The following is a 20,710-nucleotide window of genomic DNA, read 5'->3' as shown; positions in this document are numbered from 1 at the left end:
TAAAAAGTGTTATATTTCCAAAGCATGTCTCAAAGAAATTAACGATTTAGGGAGAGTTTCTATGAAAGACATAGACACATCCACATTTCTCTTTGGATTGTCAGTGTTACATGCATACATACGATTTTTTGAGTGCTTCCTTTATATTGCATATAGACTTGATTTCAAGATATGGCAAGTTCGAAAGAAGCACAAGAAACTATTGAAATTACGAAAACATGAGATTCGGAAGCAGTCTAGAGCAAAAATAGGCCTTAATGTGATAGACCCAAAGCAGAAGATAGTGGAACAAGGAAGTATGGGAACACTGCTAGGAGATGTTTTGCGGACTCACAACGATCTTCGCAAATGATGGGGATTTCTGAACAACTGATTACACGTTTTTCGGTGATACTATCTGTAATCAATTCTGGACTTGATATTGATCCCAACGCTTTCGACAGTTATGCACTGGAGACAGACAAACTCTTTGTTCATCTTTACAGTTGGTTCTATGTGTCTGCTAGTGTCCATAAAATTCTTGCTCATGGATCGGCAACAGAATGCCATTTTACCAATAGGTCAACTTTCTGAAGCACGGAATAAAGACTTACGAACATTTCGAGAAGATAACTCACGCAAATTCTCTCGCACTATTACGAATCAGGATATGCTGCATATGCTCCCTATTACTTCTGATCCCTTTCTTTCGCGTATTAGGCACATGGCTACCGGGAAGAAAAGACGTTGCTTGTCACATGAAGGATGATTGCATTTAAAGACGTGGAGCAGAAGGAGCCAACGCGGCGTCCAGCAAACAAAAGAATGAAAGCATTCCATTTTTATTCAGTGATATTGACACTGACAGTGATGATTGACGTACAAATGTGGTTTACAAAATCAATTCTCGTTTTTCATTTATGTGTGTCAGTGTAATGAAGACTTGTATGAATGAGTGTAGTACAGATTTTTATGTGTGAGTGTACTGACGCAATGCATACCAAAACGCAGTACTTTATCAGTATTTACAAACATTTCCTACTAACTCTCTCCTGCACATAAGGCTAGTGCAACCGAATGACGAACGTGTTCGTTAATTCTTAGTACTATAAATATACAATTTTCACATATTTGAGGGATTAGAAGCATTTTGTACATTGTTATAAACGGTTATAGATTTTGGCCAGGTTTTTGCTTGTTCTGAACCACTGTGATTGGCGGAAATGCGGGAAATTCTGGTTGGAAATGGGAAATTGTGTGAACTATTTTTTCCTTTCATTCATATCGTCCCTTTCTCACTCCTTGTCTTCATCTCTTTTTACATGGACTGGAAGCGTTTTTGAAGGTTAAAAGAACCAGAACAGAAAGAGAAGTTGACAAACCGAAGCAAATAGAACTGATTGTTAATCGCGCGAATATCCATTTTCTCCGAGAAAAAAGAAGGGTTTATGGCCCTTTGCTTACTATATTTGTAATGGCCAGTCATTCACGGAATATTAGGATGAAGTGAGGGGTAGAAAAAATGGATATAATTGGAAGTAGCGCGCGCACATACACACCCAAACACACACAAATGTATATTTCTCTCTATACCAAATAAACTACAGATAGAAAATAGAAGGATGGCCCTATGAGAGATTTCTCCTCCCGCAGGAAAAGAAGTAGTTCTGATTGATGGCTCAGTTATTTGATTTTAACAAAAATTATTCATATACCACCTTTATGCAGAGTCGTTTTGACGTATGATTAGCAACATACTAAAGGCCTTACTACTGCAGGAAACATATGTTAGTTGAACTCATTAATATGGCATTAATCACACGTCAGAACGACTCTGCATAAGGCCCATAATGATTAGTTAATTAATCATTAATTATTAATTAAATTAATTAATACTTCTTGGCGGGAAATTTTGCAAGCGATCGGGAAATTTCCGGGTTTTGAGCGGGAAGTTTGTTATTCTGAATCTGACAACACTGAGCAGTGAAGCAAAGTTAATGAAAGCTGCGTTAGCTCGTGTAATGTGTGTGTATTTTGCATCCTTTCAACTTGCATACCAATGTGCTATGTAGGCCTACAAGTACCTTTTATGTATCAAATTAGTTTCTAATTATCTAGTACAACAATAGAATGCTGCTGTTTCTCTCTTTATATTGTATCAATGTGCGCACATGATTAGTGTTTAGATTCACTAGAGATACCTGCCGTGGTACTGTCTCTAAAAGGATTAATAAGTTTACTAGACTACTAGTGATTTTCGTACTAGAAAGAATTGTTGAAAACATAAATATTTCACTAATTTCCTCCTTATTCTCCACTAAATTGTTCCCGCTGGGAATATGAACCTATTTCACTTGCATAGATAAAATTCAAGTTAGCCACCAGAAGTAATTAATTCTTGAAAATTCATAATCATGGTTTGCATGTAAATATGGCTTCCGGACGTGTCATATAAAAACTATAGTACAAAAAGCACAAACCAACCTGTGCGAGGATGTTTCCAAAAAAAAAATACGAAATCTCCGTGAGAGTTCAGGAGCTGTGCCAATAATCGAATAATTGAAAAAATAAAATGAAATCTTTGAGTTTTACGTCCCACGGTTATGCCGGTGAGGCTAAAGGAGACGGTGATGATGAGAGATGAGTTAAATGGTGGAATGTGAAAGTGGGAGGAAACGGGAGAACCCCGAGAAAACCCACGAGCACGGTGTTTGTCCACCACAAAGTTCACGTGGCGGGGGCTGGGATCGAACTCGGGACCCCAAACACCAGAGGTGAACGCTCTACCACTGAGCCACCGCGCCCCCCCAATCGAATAATTGATATTAATTCGACAAAATTTCAAAACCGCAACGTTGATCAAGAATTTTAATTTTATCGAACTTCCAGAACTCTCAAAATCTTCGAGGCACTTGAAATGTTAGAGATGCTCCACGAATTCGAAATATTCGAGGCACTCGAGATATTCGAATTGTTAGAAGCATTTTACGAGTTCGAGGACTGGAACTGTTCGTGAGCCTCGAATTTTTAGAAAGCAACAAATACTAAAGCATCTAAATATGATCGTAATTTATCGAGTTGTTTGAGTATTTTGTGATGTTCGGGGATATCGGAGTGTTAGAAAGAAAAAATGCAATCGATGTTATCAATTGTCCAAAACATATACTACATATATGTAGGGTATTCCATTTAAAGTTAGTTCCCTTGAAATGAAGTGAAAGAAAAGTTTTTTTTTATTTTTTTGCATGTAATTATCATCCGAGTTTATGAACAAGGCTTATTAAATCTGTCAAAAAGTGAAACGAAATCTTCAAGTTTTACGTCAAACGCTTATGCCGGTTAGGCTAAAGGAGACGACGATAATGAGAAATGGATGTAATGGTGAAATGAACAAAGTGGGAGTTTACGGGAGAACCCTGAGAAAGCCCACGGGCACGGTGTTTGCGAGCTGGGAACGAATCAGGGACCGCAAGCACCGGAGGTGAACACTCGACCAGTCAGCCACCTTTGCAGTCTGTCAAGAAAGAGTGAAGAAGAGTGGGTGAGATAAAGAGAAAACATGCGTTAACCGAACGGGTTGGAATCTAGAACAGCATTAGTCTTCAAGGCACCACTTAACGAATTGCGCCAACAATAGAACAGGCAGAAACAGAAGAATTTTTAAGTGGTTTGGAGTATTTAAACGAAAGTTGTAGATGGAGACAGTTTCTAATGTAGGTGGAGGTAATAAAGTTCGATAACTTCGGTTTTGAAAATTCATTATCCGATACTCAGACCCTTCTAGTATTTGAGATTGTCGAAATTTCGTGTAGTATCTAATGTTCGAGTATCATTGATACAAACCTAAAGAATTTTAAGTTCAAAGCACCGTATTATAGATAGGAGCTGTCTATCTGTTCGTCTGTCGATTTGTATGTGACGTAAGTTTCGAATAGATTTTCTGATTTTGATGGAACATAGTTTAAAATGTCCGCCGTAGCTTTCATCAGACACTTATTGGTTTTGGTTGCCTTACAACGAGAAAAAATTTCTTCTTATCTTCTACGTAGGAATGGCATTACCACTATTATTATTACCGTCTTCTTACCATTAACATTCCTAGTACCACTATTACTACTAACTCCATAACATTTTATTGTCAGTTTTGCATCTAACGTTTAATACGTTGGAGTAGTGTATAATAAACTTTTTTTCCTTTTTCTTTGTCGACTTATGATATTACATACGCTGTGCTAAGTAGCCAAATTTACACCGAATTCGTGATATGTTTTAGAATGGTTTGAAGCTATACGAGCAAATTAAATTTCAACAAAATCAAAAAAGTCAATACTGGATTGGTAACAGAAGACTAAATTGTATTAGATTACTAAAGATCTCTTTCCACCAAAAAACTTCTACACGTAACTGTGAAAGAAGCTGTGCTTGCTCTTCCATCAGTGTTCTTATTTTCTTTCTTTTCTCCTACCATCTTATTGGCAGTCATTTTTTTGAAATCTTGAAATTCGTACCATTACGTACTGCAGTAGTACGTATCGATCAGAACTTGAAACCACCCTTCTATTTTTAGCATGCCTTTCTAATATTGACATTTTCTTCGTTGCTGCTATCTGGACATGCCTATTACCACGTGCAGTAGTAATCAGTTTCATCCCATCCTCCGATGACGAGGTCGCAGAAGAACCTCCATTTTTGCCGTTTCCGTACATTCTCTTTGACGCACGGCGTAGCCCGAGTTCAATGAAATTATAAGCCGGTAATTGTAGATGACTAATGTCACTAATGATGCAAATAATCTTTCAATTCGGTTTACCAGTTTAGAATATTAGTGCGATTAGACCTCGTAATTTCCCGTTGCTCTCCATTTTCTGTTGGCCACCACCTTCAAATGAAATGGTGCGGCTTAAAATCGTTACCCTGCATTTCCTGTTTTCTGTGGTACTAATTTAGAGTGTGTGCGAAAGGGCATCACTTTATATTGTGCCTTTTACGTGGCAAAGATACACGTGTCCTTTACGAGCGTGTCCGTTCTTATAGATCACGATAAAAAGCACATAAAAAAAAACTAAGTTGAAGTGGACTGCTGGGCGGCTATAAGGTCTAGATCTGAATCACCGAATTTTTTAGGAAAGTCATGCTAACATCTATCGTTGACTTCCTCTTCTCTGGGGGACATTTATACATTCCAAATGAAATATATAAATGATACAGGTAAATTGGTTACAGGTACTTTGAAATTACAGGTAAATTGTCAAGCAATAAAACAACATTTTCTTTCATACCTGACATATTACCGGCACTTAAAATGTTATATCGTCCTTGGTAGCAAATGGTGTTAGCATGCAGCGCCTCAAAGCTTTGGGTCCTTTGTTCGAATATCGCTCAGTCATGTACATCTTTTTGGTGTTTAGAGCTCCATTAGCTTTACGCATAAGATTCGAGCATAAGACCACTTCGTGAAAAGATGCCATGCTTTACACAATTTGGTGACATTCGAAAACTTCTGAATAGTCGAGGAATGAGGTTTTGTAATGGTTCAACAATAACCGTAATGTTAGTAATATTTAGTTTTGATAATGCTCTAAATTTCGAAAATACCAGAAATTTTGCTTTTATTCCAAGTTTCTAGTATACCCGGAGTTTCTGTAATAATCAAATATTTGCCTTATTTTTTTTTTTTTTATTTCTGATAATACTACAGGTTTCAAATACCCGAAGCTTCGATAATGTTCGAACTTTCGATAACACGTGAAACTTCGACAATATTCAAATTTTGTAAAGTACTCGATATTCTGTAATGTTTGAACTTTAAGTAGTAATATCCAAAACTTCGATAATATTTGATATTTTGATAATAACTGCTGACAACTCGATAAATTTTCACACCGAAAGCTCGATAAATCCTCAACCTTATAGAACAACATTATTTACCGTAGAGCGAAGAGAGGAGGCGCGTCAACGATTGTGGGTATGCGCGTGAGCTATGGTAGTGGCAGTTATACATGCTTCAATTGTGCATTTGGCGTGGGAGACCCTGGGTAAATTTCGTCGGGAATTCATGTAGTTGGGGCTCCACGTTGAGCGCATCTTATGTAGGAGTTGCACTCAGAGATACATGTTCACTTCACAACTTCTTTATCTTACGAGTAGATATTGGTGGTTAATAGGTCTCTGTTTATCGCTTATTTACTTTTATTTAGATCATTTTATTAACATATTTCAGATGCATAATAAGGCAATGTTTATATTAATATATGGTTTTAAAAATGTATGTGGATCTGGTTATCTAATTGCTTCTTCCGACTTTGGAAACAGTATTATTAGTAGGTAGGTTTTGTATATAAATACGCATACCGTAGGGATCTATTGTATCAAGCGACTGTGCAAAACACGAAAGATAACTTTTCCTACGTTTCCCATAAAAGCGACAATGCTAACTTCTTGATTCAGAGCAGTAGCGAAGCATGTTTGTCTGTGCGGGTAGGGGAGTCCGTAGGGATCAATCGCTTCAGGGACTTGATTTGTCGAAAACAAGGAAGGTTGAAAAAGGTACTTGATACTGCAAAAAATCACGTAGTAGATTACTTTTGGTGGTTTCAATCAAGAAAATCTGTCCTTGGAAACGTAAGATACAGGTTTCCTACAAATGCTTTACTGTTGAAAATAGGTATGTGATGAATTTGCCTTTGGTATGCCCTTACTTAATAAATCCTTAATATCCCTTGTATTGATTTGACATTATAATATTACAGTTGTAAATATAAAATACTGGTGTTTTTCTTTGTGTAGACACACTTCGATTGTGGATATTAACATTCTAATTCAGGGTTTCATATGCAGTAACTCATTTTACCTAAGTAAAATTTTTACTTTATAACGAATTATTGTAAACGAGTACCGGCCGAGACTTATACTAGTGTTAACACTGAAATTTATTAATTCTGTCACCGATTTTCTAACTTGTACTAAGCAGGATTTTATTTTCCTGTTTCTTAAAGGAGTGTGAGAGTCTTAGGCCGTGTCCAAAATTGCAAAGTGCACACTTTAGGTATGCAAGCTTGTAATAGACAATTCAAGTGCAAAATAAATAAAGTATACTTCGTCAAGTTAACTTTTGATACGCATTATTTTGTTCCAATATCTCGTCGTAGTGGTAAGAAAAGAAAGGTGGATCAAGCCAGGGACCCCACACACCAGAGTGTTTCAAATTGACTACGGTAAATTATTTTAAGTGTTTTTATGTTGAATGCAGTTTTCACGCTTTTAATGCATAGTGTACTTTACAAAGTTTCTTTTGCAGTGTGATATGTGCTTATCCCAAGTCAGTTTGTCATTTACCCAAAGTCCGAAAAATTTAGTTTCAGGGCCATTTAAGGCGAAAGTGAGCCTGGACCCAAATTTTCGAGAACTGTCAAAACCAATGCATTTTCACGTATATATGAAGTAAATAGAACAAGATTTACTTTTTCAGAAAGAAAAACTTATTTATGCTTAGAATTCACGTAAAATTTTAAGTCTAAGTAGTGAATTTGTAACATATCAGCTGCGAGGAATTTTTTTATTCTTGTTATGGGCAACATTTTACGGTATATTGTGCATGTTTGGCTGAAGTAACTTCGAACTATTCAAGATGCTTCTTTTCGCTACAAGCCGCAGTTGAAAAGGTGTCTACAGGTTAAAAATTGTTTATATCATTAAAGATATAAACGTCAACTGGAGTGTCCTGCCCGTGACAGACAACTACCAAAAGTTATTGTACTGAATTACTAAATTTGAGAATATGATTTGTACTTAGTAGAAGTAACAATTTGCACGTTTACTTCACATTTACCAAATTTTGGACTAATGCTAATAATATATTTCGATTTATTTCAATTTGAAAACTTGTCCTGCCCGTGACAGTGGGCATGCCACTGGTGGGAAAGTTTGTGTACATTAGTTATTCATGATAGAAAATGATTCCGTGTGTACGAAAATAAAGTTTTCTAATCATGAACATTATTTCCTTAGAGGATTATCTATTACTGTCAGTATGATGTTTTAATTTAAAGTAAGTGTCATATAAATATTATCATTAGCGTCACCTGTTTGTTCGTTTCAACGGAGAAGTGGATGGGATTAGAGTACGTACAAAAAGGCCAGTATAAAACTTTGTGAAACAAAAGAAAGTAATTGTAGAGTCTGCTGCTGATTTCATAGCAGCTTTAAGCTCTTCGTTTCTAAATATATCTGTTTTACTACTATCATCAGCAGAAATTGAAAAAAAAGAAAAACCACTTTGAATACAAGACGAGAAAATGCTCTTGTCAATTAAATACCTCAAATCAAAACAGTTTTTTTCCTGCAATTTGAGAGCGAAAATTTGGTAGTTCGTCGAACTTTTTTTTTAAATGAGAGCTTCATCCGTGTAGAATCTTTAAATTTCTAACAGACTTTTATTCAGATTCTGAAAATGATGATTCCGAAAAGCCATGAAGCTATCCTGAGTGACGACTTAGGTTTGCATGTTAACAAGGCTTGTGTTAGACCGACTGTTGAAGGTATAACACAAGGAATATTTTTGTTCATGGAATTATTATGTAGTAGACAGAGAAAGAAAACAGACATGCAACTATCGCACAAAGCCCAGTGGAAGTGGACGGAGAAGTCAAGGAAATTCGTATGAAGACCTTAAGCATTTGCGGTAAAATTTTCAAGACTGTTGAAGATGTATCTTATGTGCATTTCGAGCAAATAATACTTGTGATGCCAGCAGTGCCGTGCCATGGGGGGAAGGGTCGAGCGGGGTGACGGCTTCAGGCGTCAAACTAAGGGGGCGAAAAATTCAGGAGGAAAAAATAAAAGATATATATAAAATGGAAGGAAAAATTATTAAAAAGTGTTCAAAATCAACGAAAAACGGTTTATTTTTGAAAATTTTCTTACTCGTCGCGCAAACCATGATAACGCTTTGCGGCTGATCTCTCGGCCTCACTCAAATTTACGGGGGCGCTGTCGCAACGCGTCGTATGCTCTTGCCCCGGGCGCTGATTTTCTACGGCACGGGCAAAGGATGCCACCACCCATTTTGTACTGTTAGACAGTGCTTTGTACTTATTTCCCTACAAGGTGGGTGTAAATGGTCAAACAAAATCATTTCTTAAAGTGTAGTTGGTAAGAAATAAGTGTATGACATGTTATTATTTTTGTGATAAAAGCGAGCCTCAAGTAAAGTAAATAGAATTATTTGTGTACAGGTGCCTTCCATTTCAACTCAGGCAAAAAAATATAAAATTGTACCATCACCATCTCAGATATTGTTGAAACTTTTTTTATAGCAACTAGACATGTTTTTAAGAGACCCATATTTTTTTGTTTTGTCAAAAAAGATTTTCCCGCCAAGTAATGGGCCATCAAAGACGGGGAGTACAATTTACGAATTGTAGAAGACATGGAAAATGGTCAACTTCGGAATCTCACCATTCGGCTATGGATACAGGTAGAGTTATAATTCTTGTTGTGGTATATACATAGGGATATAAATAAACTATATTTTATTATAGTTTGGTTTGCGCATGTGTATCTTTTTGTACATAAATTAACAAATGAACGTCAATTTATCTGAAAAGTCGAAGTTTGCGAATTTTTTTCGAGCACTTCCGGTTCGAATTTTAAAATTCTGTTTTCACAGTTGGTAAGACCTGGTTACGCGCTTTCCGAAAAAAAAATATATTGCTTGTGTGTGCAACCGTTTTGTCGCAAAAAATTCGAGAAATTGTAAAATTTTTAAAAATCGCCATTTTCTCGAAAACACCATCTTTTAAAATTCTGAAATTTTGTCGGATGGTTCAACTTTACATGAATAATAAACACCAAATATCATTCTCGACCAATGGTTCATGAATTAACTGCAGCCTTTTAAAGTTAGCGAAGTTTCGTGAACTTTGATGTCACAGTTAGCAATACTGGGAAGAATAAAAGTGCAATGATTTGATGGTGTTTGTGATTCACATTCACTAAATGAAGAATAAAAGGTTTTCTTGGCTGTTTTTTTTTTTTTTTTCATTATTTTGATCAAGAAGGCTCTCTGAAATAGTAAAATGAGCCTCCCCCTATTCCTCCGTTTTCTTAAACCGAAATAATCTGAGGTGGAAATTACGATTACGAAACGCAGAAATTTCCAGTTCACTTACTTAAAATGGTCTTCGGAAACAAAATTTCACTGATTTCTTTAATTTTTTTAAATTTTTTACATGGACCAATCATTTGCTTAATTGGTGTCTTCTTCGCTAATAGCATGTAACCGTGCAGGTGCTCCAACAGGTGTTGGCTCACTTACAACTCGTCCAGGAGTGGATCCAGGGGGAAGAAATTTTTTATTTTATATATAAATAAAACCGATCTCACAGTTTGAAGCTCGTAGCTCTAAGTAGCAGTATTACCCCCCCCCCCTTTCCAGAAGTCCGTCCTGGATGCGCCCCTGCGTACCACATTGTCGATAGTTACAAATGCTGAAGGTCCATGTGGAAGCATAAACAGCACTTCACGTAATTCATGATTTTTTCATAATATTTCTGCTACGCACCACTGGTTATCATACATATATGTATGTAACAAAAGTTCCTTGTTTGCAGATTCTTAAATCTACACTTTGAATTGCAGAAGTTCGATTTTGGGGGAAGCATGAAGTTAGTTCATGGTGACCCGTTACTGCCATAAAAACTTCGCCATTTTCCGAAAGCCAAAGATGACTTCGTTGAATACCAGTTACCGGTCGCATACTTTCCCCTTTTCTCTTCCGGAAGTCGTCGAATTCAGTTCCAGGCAACAAAACGAGAGTAATACTCGGAGATTGTACTTGCACTATACTCACGAATTCTTCTGCGGTTTTAGTGGGGGCGCGGTGGCTCAGTGGTAGAGCGTTCACCTCCGCCGCTTGGGGTCCCTGGTTCGATCCCAGATCGTGCCGTGTGAGCTTTGTGGTGGACAAACACCGTGCTCGTGGGTTTTCTCGGGGTTATCCCGTTTCCTCCCACTTTCTTCATTCCACCATTTCATTCATTTCTCATAATCACCGTCTCCTTTAGCCTAACCGGCATAATCGTGGGACATAAAACTTAAAGATTTCATTTCTTTTTTTTCTACTGCGGTTTTAATACTGTGTATCTGTATCTGCCTAAGGGTATGCCGCGTTGCCACATTCTTTACACCTCCCCCCCTAATACCGTCGTAGAGACCCTTGCATGGCCGGTTTCACTGCAAAACACTGCTTTATCGGACCTGTCTGCATCTCGAACATCTGAAAGCGATTTTTAAAGTGGGATGCAGCACCATCAGAAATCACTGACACGGTTTGGGAAATTGTAAACACTTATTTTCTCGTATTTAAACCTTTTTCTATAAAATATATTTTCGTTTTTCTTCGAGTATTTTTAGAATTTTGTGTATGGCTATGAGTACATGAGCCGAATCCTGTGTTTTATCGTCGTTCATTACAACAAAACTGTCAATTGTTTCATATTCTGGTGATAACTCTGAATTTCACTTTGCAGAATAACAGTCCAGTTTTCAGCGAAGTCCACATTAAGTAAAATAGAATTTGTATCTTGAAATTTTATACGGTGCTTTTCGGTAGCAATTAATTCTCTTTGGATTTTCTTGATGTAGTCATGAATTACAATTCTTACAGTAAATAAGCAATGTACGATACGAAAACAGAAAGCGGCACAGTTTTTTAACGAGATTATTGTTTTCCCATATGGCATAACACTTTCATTTTCATCAGGATCAATAATTAAAGACTCCACACTTATTCCTTCCACTCCAGGACATTCACCACATTCTTGAAGAAGACAGTGGTCATTTTCTACGGATCATACTACTAAAGGAAATAGGTCACTCATGACAGCTTCAATACAGACTGCACCTTTGATTCGTAGCAACGCAGTAAAATTTGCACAATACACACACACACACACACACACATACACACTTCCCTCGCATGTTGCGGACTGGCCCACTTTAGTCGAATACTGTAAAATTCCGAGTGACCCATTCTTATGTTGAGATTGTTCTGTTTAAAAATTCAGTAAATTTCCTTTGAACGCGTACGAAAACGTTTCGATTTTTTTAAACTTTTTGTTCTTTTCCGATCACTGTAATGACATCGCACTTAATTGAGACTTTGTCTGGAGCATTCCAAATCATCACTGAGGTAATAGTTCAAGCTTTTTGTAGATCATCAGAATTTATTGGATGGCCATTTCAAGTAAACTTAAAATTTGTGTTTCGCAATCGTAATTTCCACCTCAGATTATTTCGGTTTAAGAAAAAACAGAGGAGTAGGGGGAAACCCATTTTACTATTTCAGAGAGCCTTCTTGATCAAAGTAATAAAAAAAAGTCAAGAAAACCTTTTATTCTTCATTTAATGAATGTGAATCACAAACATCATCAAATCATTCCACTTTTATTGTTTCCAGTGTTGCTAACTTTGACATCAAAGTTCAGGAAACTTCGCTACTTTTAAAAGGCTGCAGTTAATTCATGAAGCATTGGTCGAGAATGGTATTTGATGTGTTTATTATTCATGTAAAGTTCGACAAAATTTCAGAATTTTAAAAGATGGTGTTTTCGAGAAAATGGCGCCCAAAAATGGCGATTTTTGAAAATTTTACAATTTCTCGAATTTTTTGCGACAAAATGGTTGCACACAGAAGCGATACAATTTTTTTTTTCGGAAAGCGCGTAACCAGGTCTTACCAACTGTGAAAACAGAATTTTAAAATTCGAACCGGAAGTGCTCGAAAAAATTCGCAAACTTCGACTTTTCAGATAAATTGACGTTCATTTGTTAATTTATGTACAAAAAGATACACATGCGCAAACCAAACTATAATAAAATATAGTTTATTTATATCCCTATGTACATAAGACAATAAGAATTATAACTACCTATCCCCATAGCCGAAGGGTGAGGCTCCGAAGTTGACCATTTTCCATGTCTTCTACAATTCGTAAATTGTACTCCCCGTCTTTGATGGCCCATTACTTGGCGGGAAAATTTTTTTCGACAAAACATGTCTAGTTGCTATAAAAAAAAGTTTCAACAATATCTGAAATGGTGATGGTACATGCTCTGCCTGAATTGTAATGGAAGGCACCTACAATACTATAACAGAACAGCAGAAATTGACTTATTTTCGATTTTATTTCATTTTTTAAATCATTCTTATTGAGATTTTGTATTGATTCACATGGTGTCCCGCCCGTGACAACCATGTGTCCTGGGCGTGACACATTAAAGTTTAGTTTATTTATTAATATAAATATTTGGTAAATTTCTCGTATGTGAAGTTTGTTTAAAATTTTTATCATTTATACATTTTCGTTTAAATAAAAACATTTTGAGCTAAGAATTCACAGAGTTTTGTAACATTCACTTGGTGTGTCGAAAGTCACTTCTCTGTTTTGTCCCCGCCCGTGACAGACGATTAGGAATTAATATCTTCTACTCTAAACAGAAAAAAAAAAAATACTGAAAACATCAGCTACATATACTCTAAGTCTGTACTGCTCATATATCATACAATTACAGAATTCATCTTGTAGTTTAAGAAATATAGAACCTTAAAGCATCAAAGATGTAGTGTAAATGTCCTGTCCATGACGATGGAATGACCCTTCATTTACAGCGTTTATATTTTTAATTTTAATGTGAATGACTGGATTATTTACATTAATGTTTCGGAAATGATGGAAGTGCATTACTGTCGTTTTATCAATGTTTAATTTTAACTTTTTATCTTCAATTCACGAGTTTGATTCCTCTAAGGTTTGTCTGATATTGGCATCCATTTCCCTGTCAGTGTACTCAGTAAGAGCTAAAGTTGTGTCATCAGCGAACATTGTTGGTTTAGCAGTTTTAACATATGCTGGAAGGTCGTTTATAAGAGTAACAAAAAGAAGTGGCCCTAGAATAGAGCCTTGTGGCATTCCACATCTTACTCGTTTCTTATCCGATGTATAACTGGTGAGTGCACCCTGCCGATTAGTATTGTCAATTGTCACTACTTGACTTCTGCCTTCTAAATAGCTTTGAAAGAACTTATTCACAATTCCTCTTATACCTATATTAATTTTTAAAGCATTATTTGATGTCAAAGTAGATCAAACGCTTTCGTTAAGTCGAGGAATATTTCCGTACACTTTTTCGTATTATCTAAACTTTCACGAATGTAATCAAGATTGTTGTATATTGCCGTTTCAGTTGATTCATTGCGTTGGAACCCGTTTTGCGCAATATCTATTATATTTAATTTTTCAATTTACAGCAACAAACGGTGCTGCATTGCTGATTCAGTAATTTTTGAGAAAGGTGATAGTATGGCTATAGACCTATAGTTATCTACCTTATGTTTGTCATAGGTAAAAAAAGAAAAAGGAAACATTCATAGGGTCTGTTAGGTACTTCGAAATAAGCCGAACTTTTTTTTTTCAATATAACCATCGGCAAATCGTCAAAACTTACTGACTATTTCTTTGCTTAGAAATTTGTTTTGCTAGTTCACTAGGTGTCACTGGTTGAAGAAACATTGCATTCTGCATTCTTTTATGTGTATTCCTCATTGTCGCTCGTGTATTTGTATCGTATTTGCTTCCGATGTTTGTGAAGTAGTTATTAATGACATTTGCAACTAATTGTGGGTCTGTTATTTTGTGTTTCTCAAAAGCGATTCAAGGCTTATATTCTCACTGTGACGTGTTTTAATACTTGTTTCACTTTTAACTATTTGCCGCAGTGTTTCTGTTTTATTTGTTGAGCACTGTATTCTTTTTTCTAGTTCAGTTTTTTTTTTTTTTTTTGCCATTTTTATCACCTGTTTGTATATGCGTTTGTAATTCGCATAATGGCTATCTAGTTGTGCATTTAATGGATCTTGCTTAACTAATACCGCTAATTGTCTCATTCTTTTCCTATATATCTTTATTCCTAAAGTGATCCACAATCTATGATTACGTATACAGATCTTTTGCGTGCTTTTTGGGAATGGAATGCTACGTTGCAGCAGTAGCTGTATGTGTTTAGGAAGTTTTTCCAGGCTGTGTCTTCTGTGTTTTCAGTGTATGTATTCCCTAAGTCTCCCCATTTAAAAGATAGCTAAAATAGTTTATATTTTCCTTAGTGAACTTTCTTTTTCCGATGGTTGTGGGTACTCTATTTGTATTAAGAATTCTAAAATTTTGAATGTTACAGATTTCAGCTGCATAATCGGAACATCCCGTATTAATGGCATTCACGGAATATTCTAATTCATCTTCATTTAGTAACATTTGATCTATTGCGTTTTTTGTTGTCTGTATTATTCTTTTTTTTTTCTTGTTTTTTTTTTACTACTGGTGTTAGATTGTATGTGTCGAGAAGCCGTACGTTTGTGTCTATTTCGTTTGTTAGAAAATGTATATTTAAGTGCCCTTTTACTATTACTTTCTTACCTAATGTGGTTTATTTTTTAATTATCTATTTATTCTAAATTATAAAGTAGTAGCTTGATATTGCTATCCGGATTTCTATAAACGCATATTATGTGTAATTATTGTTTAGGCAGCTCTAAAAAATATGACTCAAAACCTTTTTCAGTGTTGAGGTAGTTCAAGGTATTACACATTTTAACCCTTTCCAAATATACAACACTGCTAGATCGAAGTTGTGGATTTTGAAAAATCTGATTTCATCAGACTTAAGCTAATGTTCAGTAATACATATTACGTGTATAGGTGTTACTTCGTCTGAAAATAATATTTCAAGCATGTTGCTTTTCCCCTAACTTTACCCCTGCACATTATGATGTAGAATATTATTTTCCGATTTAATATGAGGGCATTGCTTTCCATTCATTACTTTATTGTTCCGTTTAGAATTGCTTCCTTCGTTATTACCAGTTTTACGGGCTTCTACCATAAAAAGTTTTTGACATTTTTGGTATTCTTATCCGTTTTGACATAATTTGACTACTCTCTAAGTTTCTTTGTTCAACTCGCTTTTTTTCGAGTTCAAGCTCGGTTCCTCACACGAGTCTGTTTTTGTCGGGAGTTCATTTTCGTCATGTATTTGCTGACACGGAATTATACTATTTTTCCAGTTTCGTATCATTTATATCAACAATTATGGGGATTTCAAACTTTCAATATCTACTAAAAGTTCTCGCAGCATTACACAAAGTTTCTCGCAGATTTTTTTTTTTTTTACCTGTTCTGCTTAAGTGCATACCATGTCTTGTGAAATACCTACGAGGGAAATACTCGACATTTAGTTAGTGCATGTGACATTACTTCTCAGTACTTTAGAGTAACTAAGTATAGCAATTCATTGCTAGCGAAATCAGGCAACTAGCAGAAGCATTAGAAGACTCAAAGTACTGACGGTAGCGCTATTTACACTAAATATGTCACAACGCTACTTTAGGCAATGCATAATGTATCAGATTTAAGATAGGGTATATTGTATGTAATTGCTTCTTGTATGGTGGACTACACAACAGTGACAACGTAATTGTGCTATTTCTACTATATTGCTTTACCTACAGACATTTCACTTGAGATATTTTTATTTACGGTGCTAATTTAAGTTCTATTTGCTAGATGTTACTCATTCTCTTGAAATCAATACAGTGTACTCGCTAATCTTCGATATAGTATGTAAAAATCGTGGAATAGTATCTGAAAATCGTAGTACAGTTTAACGAAACGAGGACCAAAATTTCAAAATTTATAGGAGAAAATTATATTACTATGAAATATTAATCTGTCAGGATCACATATACGCAGGCTGGATAACCTTGAACGATTAAAGTAACAAAAACGTGTATGATTAATATTATATAAACATTAAGTATAGTCCTGTGCGTTATATATACACTGCAATACTTGCATGCATCTCACTATAATATTCTAAATCACAGCAACAAAGCACACTATTGTGACTTTGCTGTCCTATTCCTCTCCTGACTATACATCTCTTCTCTCCCTCATTATTCCCGCTGCGAGTATAGTTGCTCAGTTACGAAACAAATCATCTCATGCATGTAAGATCATAACAAAAATCTGCTAATATTAGGATTTATATATTTACGGAGACGATCTTAAAAAAAAAAAAAAAAAAAAAAAAGAACTTATTTTATGTAATGACTCTCACTGTTCAACTACACAGAAGAAATTAATCGCTCATAGTCCATTCATAATTGTTACAGTGATATTATACAGTACGAATTAAAAGAAATTTGTGAAAACCTTGATAAATGTGTAGAAATAAATTTTTGACCTGTATTTTGCATTTAGTTAACTGTCTAGTTTGCAAACTGTACGGTAATTAGCATGTAAGGAGGAATCATATAGTACAAGTGGAAGGGAATATTGTAGCCTTTATACCAATGGTTAAGAAATGAATCAAAGAGAAATGTGAGGAATATAGAACTAATATCCTCATATCGCGCACGCAGAAAAAAAAATTCCTCGAATACTGAGGGTTGCGTTGGAATAAGAAAATCGAATACTCATATTAAGGTCATATGCTTACATTAGTTTGAAGTTATATTTTTACATTTTTTTTCTAAATTTGCTCTCTGACACGAAGTTTCTAGCAAACATGAACAACTGCTTTTGTATTTCCTAATTAAATTGTAATACCGTTCACCGGTGTTTGTTTATAGTTTTGCATTTTTAAATTTCTTTTCTTTGATGATGGACCAAGCATGAGTTTCCCTTTTTTGCGTCCCACTACACCTTAATTACCTAGAGCCAAAAGACGTATTTCTTGAAAATTCCTGTGTCCAGTGCATTTGCCTTCTCTTGGATCAAGTTTAATAAAGGATAGCAATACGGAATTTGTAAACTCTGTTCTTATCAACGAAAGGCTCCAGACAGGGCGGTTGTGTGATAAAATCACTAACTTACGTGCCTTCTGAATTAATACAAAAAAAAAAAAAAAAAAGATTAACATATTCATGAGATATCTAGAAAATGGATGCGTGTGAAAATATGAAGAATGAAGGCACCTAAAAATATGTGGAGGTAATGTCACGTCCAACACACGTTTAAGTTAATACCATTAGGATTCCGTACCTTTTTTTTTTTTTTTTTTTGCTCATTTCGGCGTACAAAAGAATGTTTATGTGTATTTAATTTAGTAAAAATTTATACTTTATGATACTTCGTTTCGTTTCTGCATATAGGCTATTAAATAATGTGATCATTTAATCGTTCTCATCTTATTAATTTTTATATCTCTGGAAATTTAAAATTTTGTTTAGTACAACCTGTTCTGTTGTCACTTATATACCTTTTTGTTTTCATCGCAAAATTAACTGAAAGCGGCCATTTCTTAACAACTGTGACTTACCTAATGTCGAGCTTCTATAGAGAGTCTTTCAATTTCTATATTTTATTTTATATATAATTAAGAATTAACATGTTTATTGCTTAAATGATTCCCGCACCGTATCTCATAACACCAAACTCCATGAAAAAAATTAGACGATCACTCTTAAATATTCTTAAATATTAATAAACTCTGATACAGGTTATTCTGCGTGAAACCAACAGTATTGGGAATATAATTAAGCAGAAACAGTCAGAAACTTAAGCATTTCATGTAGATACTAAGTCTCCCGGCGCTGTACTGAAATGTGTTGTTCTCGCTATATATCTTCGAATAAATATTTATCTTTATATATTACGTATTTATGTATTAAATTAAGAATTGTTAAATATATTCGGCCCACCCATATACTTATTTCCTAAGACCACAATTATTACCATCTCCGAAAAATAGAAGTGCACATTCGAAGTACGCTTATTTCCAGAACTGACGTCACGTAGTGTGCGTCACAAGTTCAAGTTCACAAGTCTGCGAGTGCATAGTGCGTAGTGTGTGAGGATGTACACTACGTTAGTATACTTGTGTGCTTAACATGGTGGTTTCTCGTAAGATGACCTAATAAAACTTTAAATGGCATATTCTTAATATCTTTGTTAAGATGAATTTATTTGTGAGGTGATCATGTAATAATTTACTTGATACATATGCAAATTAATATTTTACATGTAGAATATAAGAATATTACACAAATAACAAACACATTCACGTTGTTCTTTAAGTATGCAATGGAATTTAAAATAGTGAAAAAAAGCAGCCAAATATTTTCCTTAGTAATGCTATAATGACATTTATGCTTAAATACTACATGGTTTGTTTAGCTTAATTGAGATAATTAGACTCTTGATAATGCAGATAAATGCCAAATTTCAATAGTATATGAATTAAAATAACCTCTAGCATATTCATATTCATTTTATTTCGTGTTTATGATCACACATATTGCACGAATTCGTGCGTATGAATAAGACTCGTCAGGGTATTAAAATACATAAACGTGCATAGTTTTAACATATACATACGAATCATTGTTGGTTTTAACAAACAGTAACATACGAAATACGTATAGGGAGGTTAAAGGCAATATTTCAAGTTCCTTAAATATTGGCCAACATGAGTCGTTTATTTTGGCCCCAGCCATAGTTCTTAAAACTTTTTTGAATGACGAACAACATATGATTTTTTGGGAGTTTTCCCAGAAGTTTATACTATATAAATGTAAAGACTGAAAGAGTCCGAAACACAAGTTATGAATCGTATCTCGTTTTAAAACATGTTTCAATTATTTTAATGCATAGGGCATTTTATTGAGCTTTTGTGCTAGTAAAAATTTGTGTGCTTCCCAGGAAATACTGTGGTTTAGCCAAAGTCGCAGAAATTTAGTTGAATTTGAATACATTATTTCTTGATTATTTAACATTATGACAATGCTTATTTTGAATGTGATGAACATTTAATGCTATAAATTTGTCTGTGTTTAATTTTAGTTTTTTATTTTGGGCAAAGCAGTTTCTAAACTACGGGTTGTCTTATCAATTTTATCACAGATAATATCATGATTTGTACCTGTTGTAGTTGCACTCGTGTCATCAGCGTACGTAGTTGTATTTGGTAATGTTACGTCATTTGGCAAATCATTTACATATAGTAGAAATAATATGGGTTCTAATATCGATCCCTGAGGAACACCTCTAGAAATGGTTTTAAATTTAGATTTATGAGTTGCTGATTTACCTGTAATGGACATAACTGATAATTCAACAGCTTGAGCACGATTTTGCAAATAAGATTTAATCCACGAGTTAACGACTCCTCTTAAACCTAACTGTTAAATTTATGGATAGGAATGTTATGAGGGACAGAGTCAAACGCTGTAGATAAATCTAGAAACATTCCCACACATTTTTTGCTTTTGTCCATAGCTTCTGTGACATTGATGTAATTATATATAGCAATTTCAGTTGATTTGTGTTTCTGAAACCCAAACTGTGTAGGTGAAATTACATTATGCTTAGATAAGAATGGTATAATTTGATTGAGAATAGCATCTCTATGATTTTTGAAAAGGAGGACAAGGAAATAGGTCTGTAATTTTCGATTTTTGTTTTGGCCCCTTTCTTATATAACGGTTTTACTTTGGCGTATTTTAACTTCTCAGGAAATGTGCCAGTTTGAAAGGACATATTAATGAGGTAGGACAAAGGTTCCGAGATATGTATGCTCCATTTTTTGATAATGGTCATTGGTATTCCGTCCAGACCAAAGGACCGTTTTGGTTTCAGGGCCATTATTATTATATGTACCTCTCTCGCCGAAATTGGGA

General features: G+C 35.0%; 1 protein-coding gene across 5 annotated transcripts in view; it reads left to right on the top strand.

The window, feature by feature from the left end:
* The first annotated feature begins 1,950 nt into the window (after positions 1 to 1,950).
* LOC145662074 (uncharacterized) overlaps positions 1,951 to 20,710 on the top strand; it is a 50,179-nt gene continuing 31,419 nt past the window's right edge. The window contains exon 1 of one of the 5 annotated variants that reach the window (XM_081727428.1): positions 1,951 to 2,002. Coding sequence is in view for 1 of the 5 variants with exons in the window: in XM_081727436.1 (XP_081583562.1) it covers positions 1,977 to 2,002 (26 nt within the window). In the remaining 4 variants the exon portion in view is untranslated. The other 4 variants (XM_081727415.1, XM_081727436.1, XM_081727422.1 and 1 more) reach the window with 4 other exon arrangements.

Source organism: Thermobia domestica, chromosome 1, assembly GCF_964235325.1.
Source record: "Thermobia domestica chromosome 1, izTheDome1.hap1.1, whole genome shotgun sequence".
In the NCBI taxonomy this organism is placed as follows: domain Eukaryota; kingdom Metazoa; phylum Arthropoda; class Insecta; order Zygentoma; family Lepismatidae; genus Thermobia; species Thermobia domestica.
The sequence above is the reverse complement of the archived record's forward strand: the minus strand, read 5'-3'. Positions and strand labels throughout refer to the sequence as shown.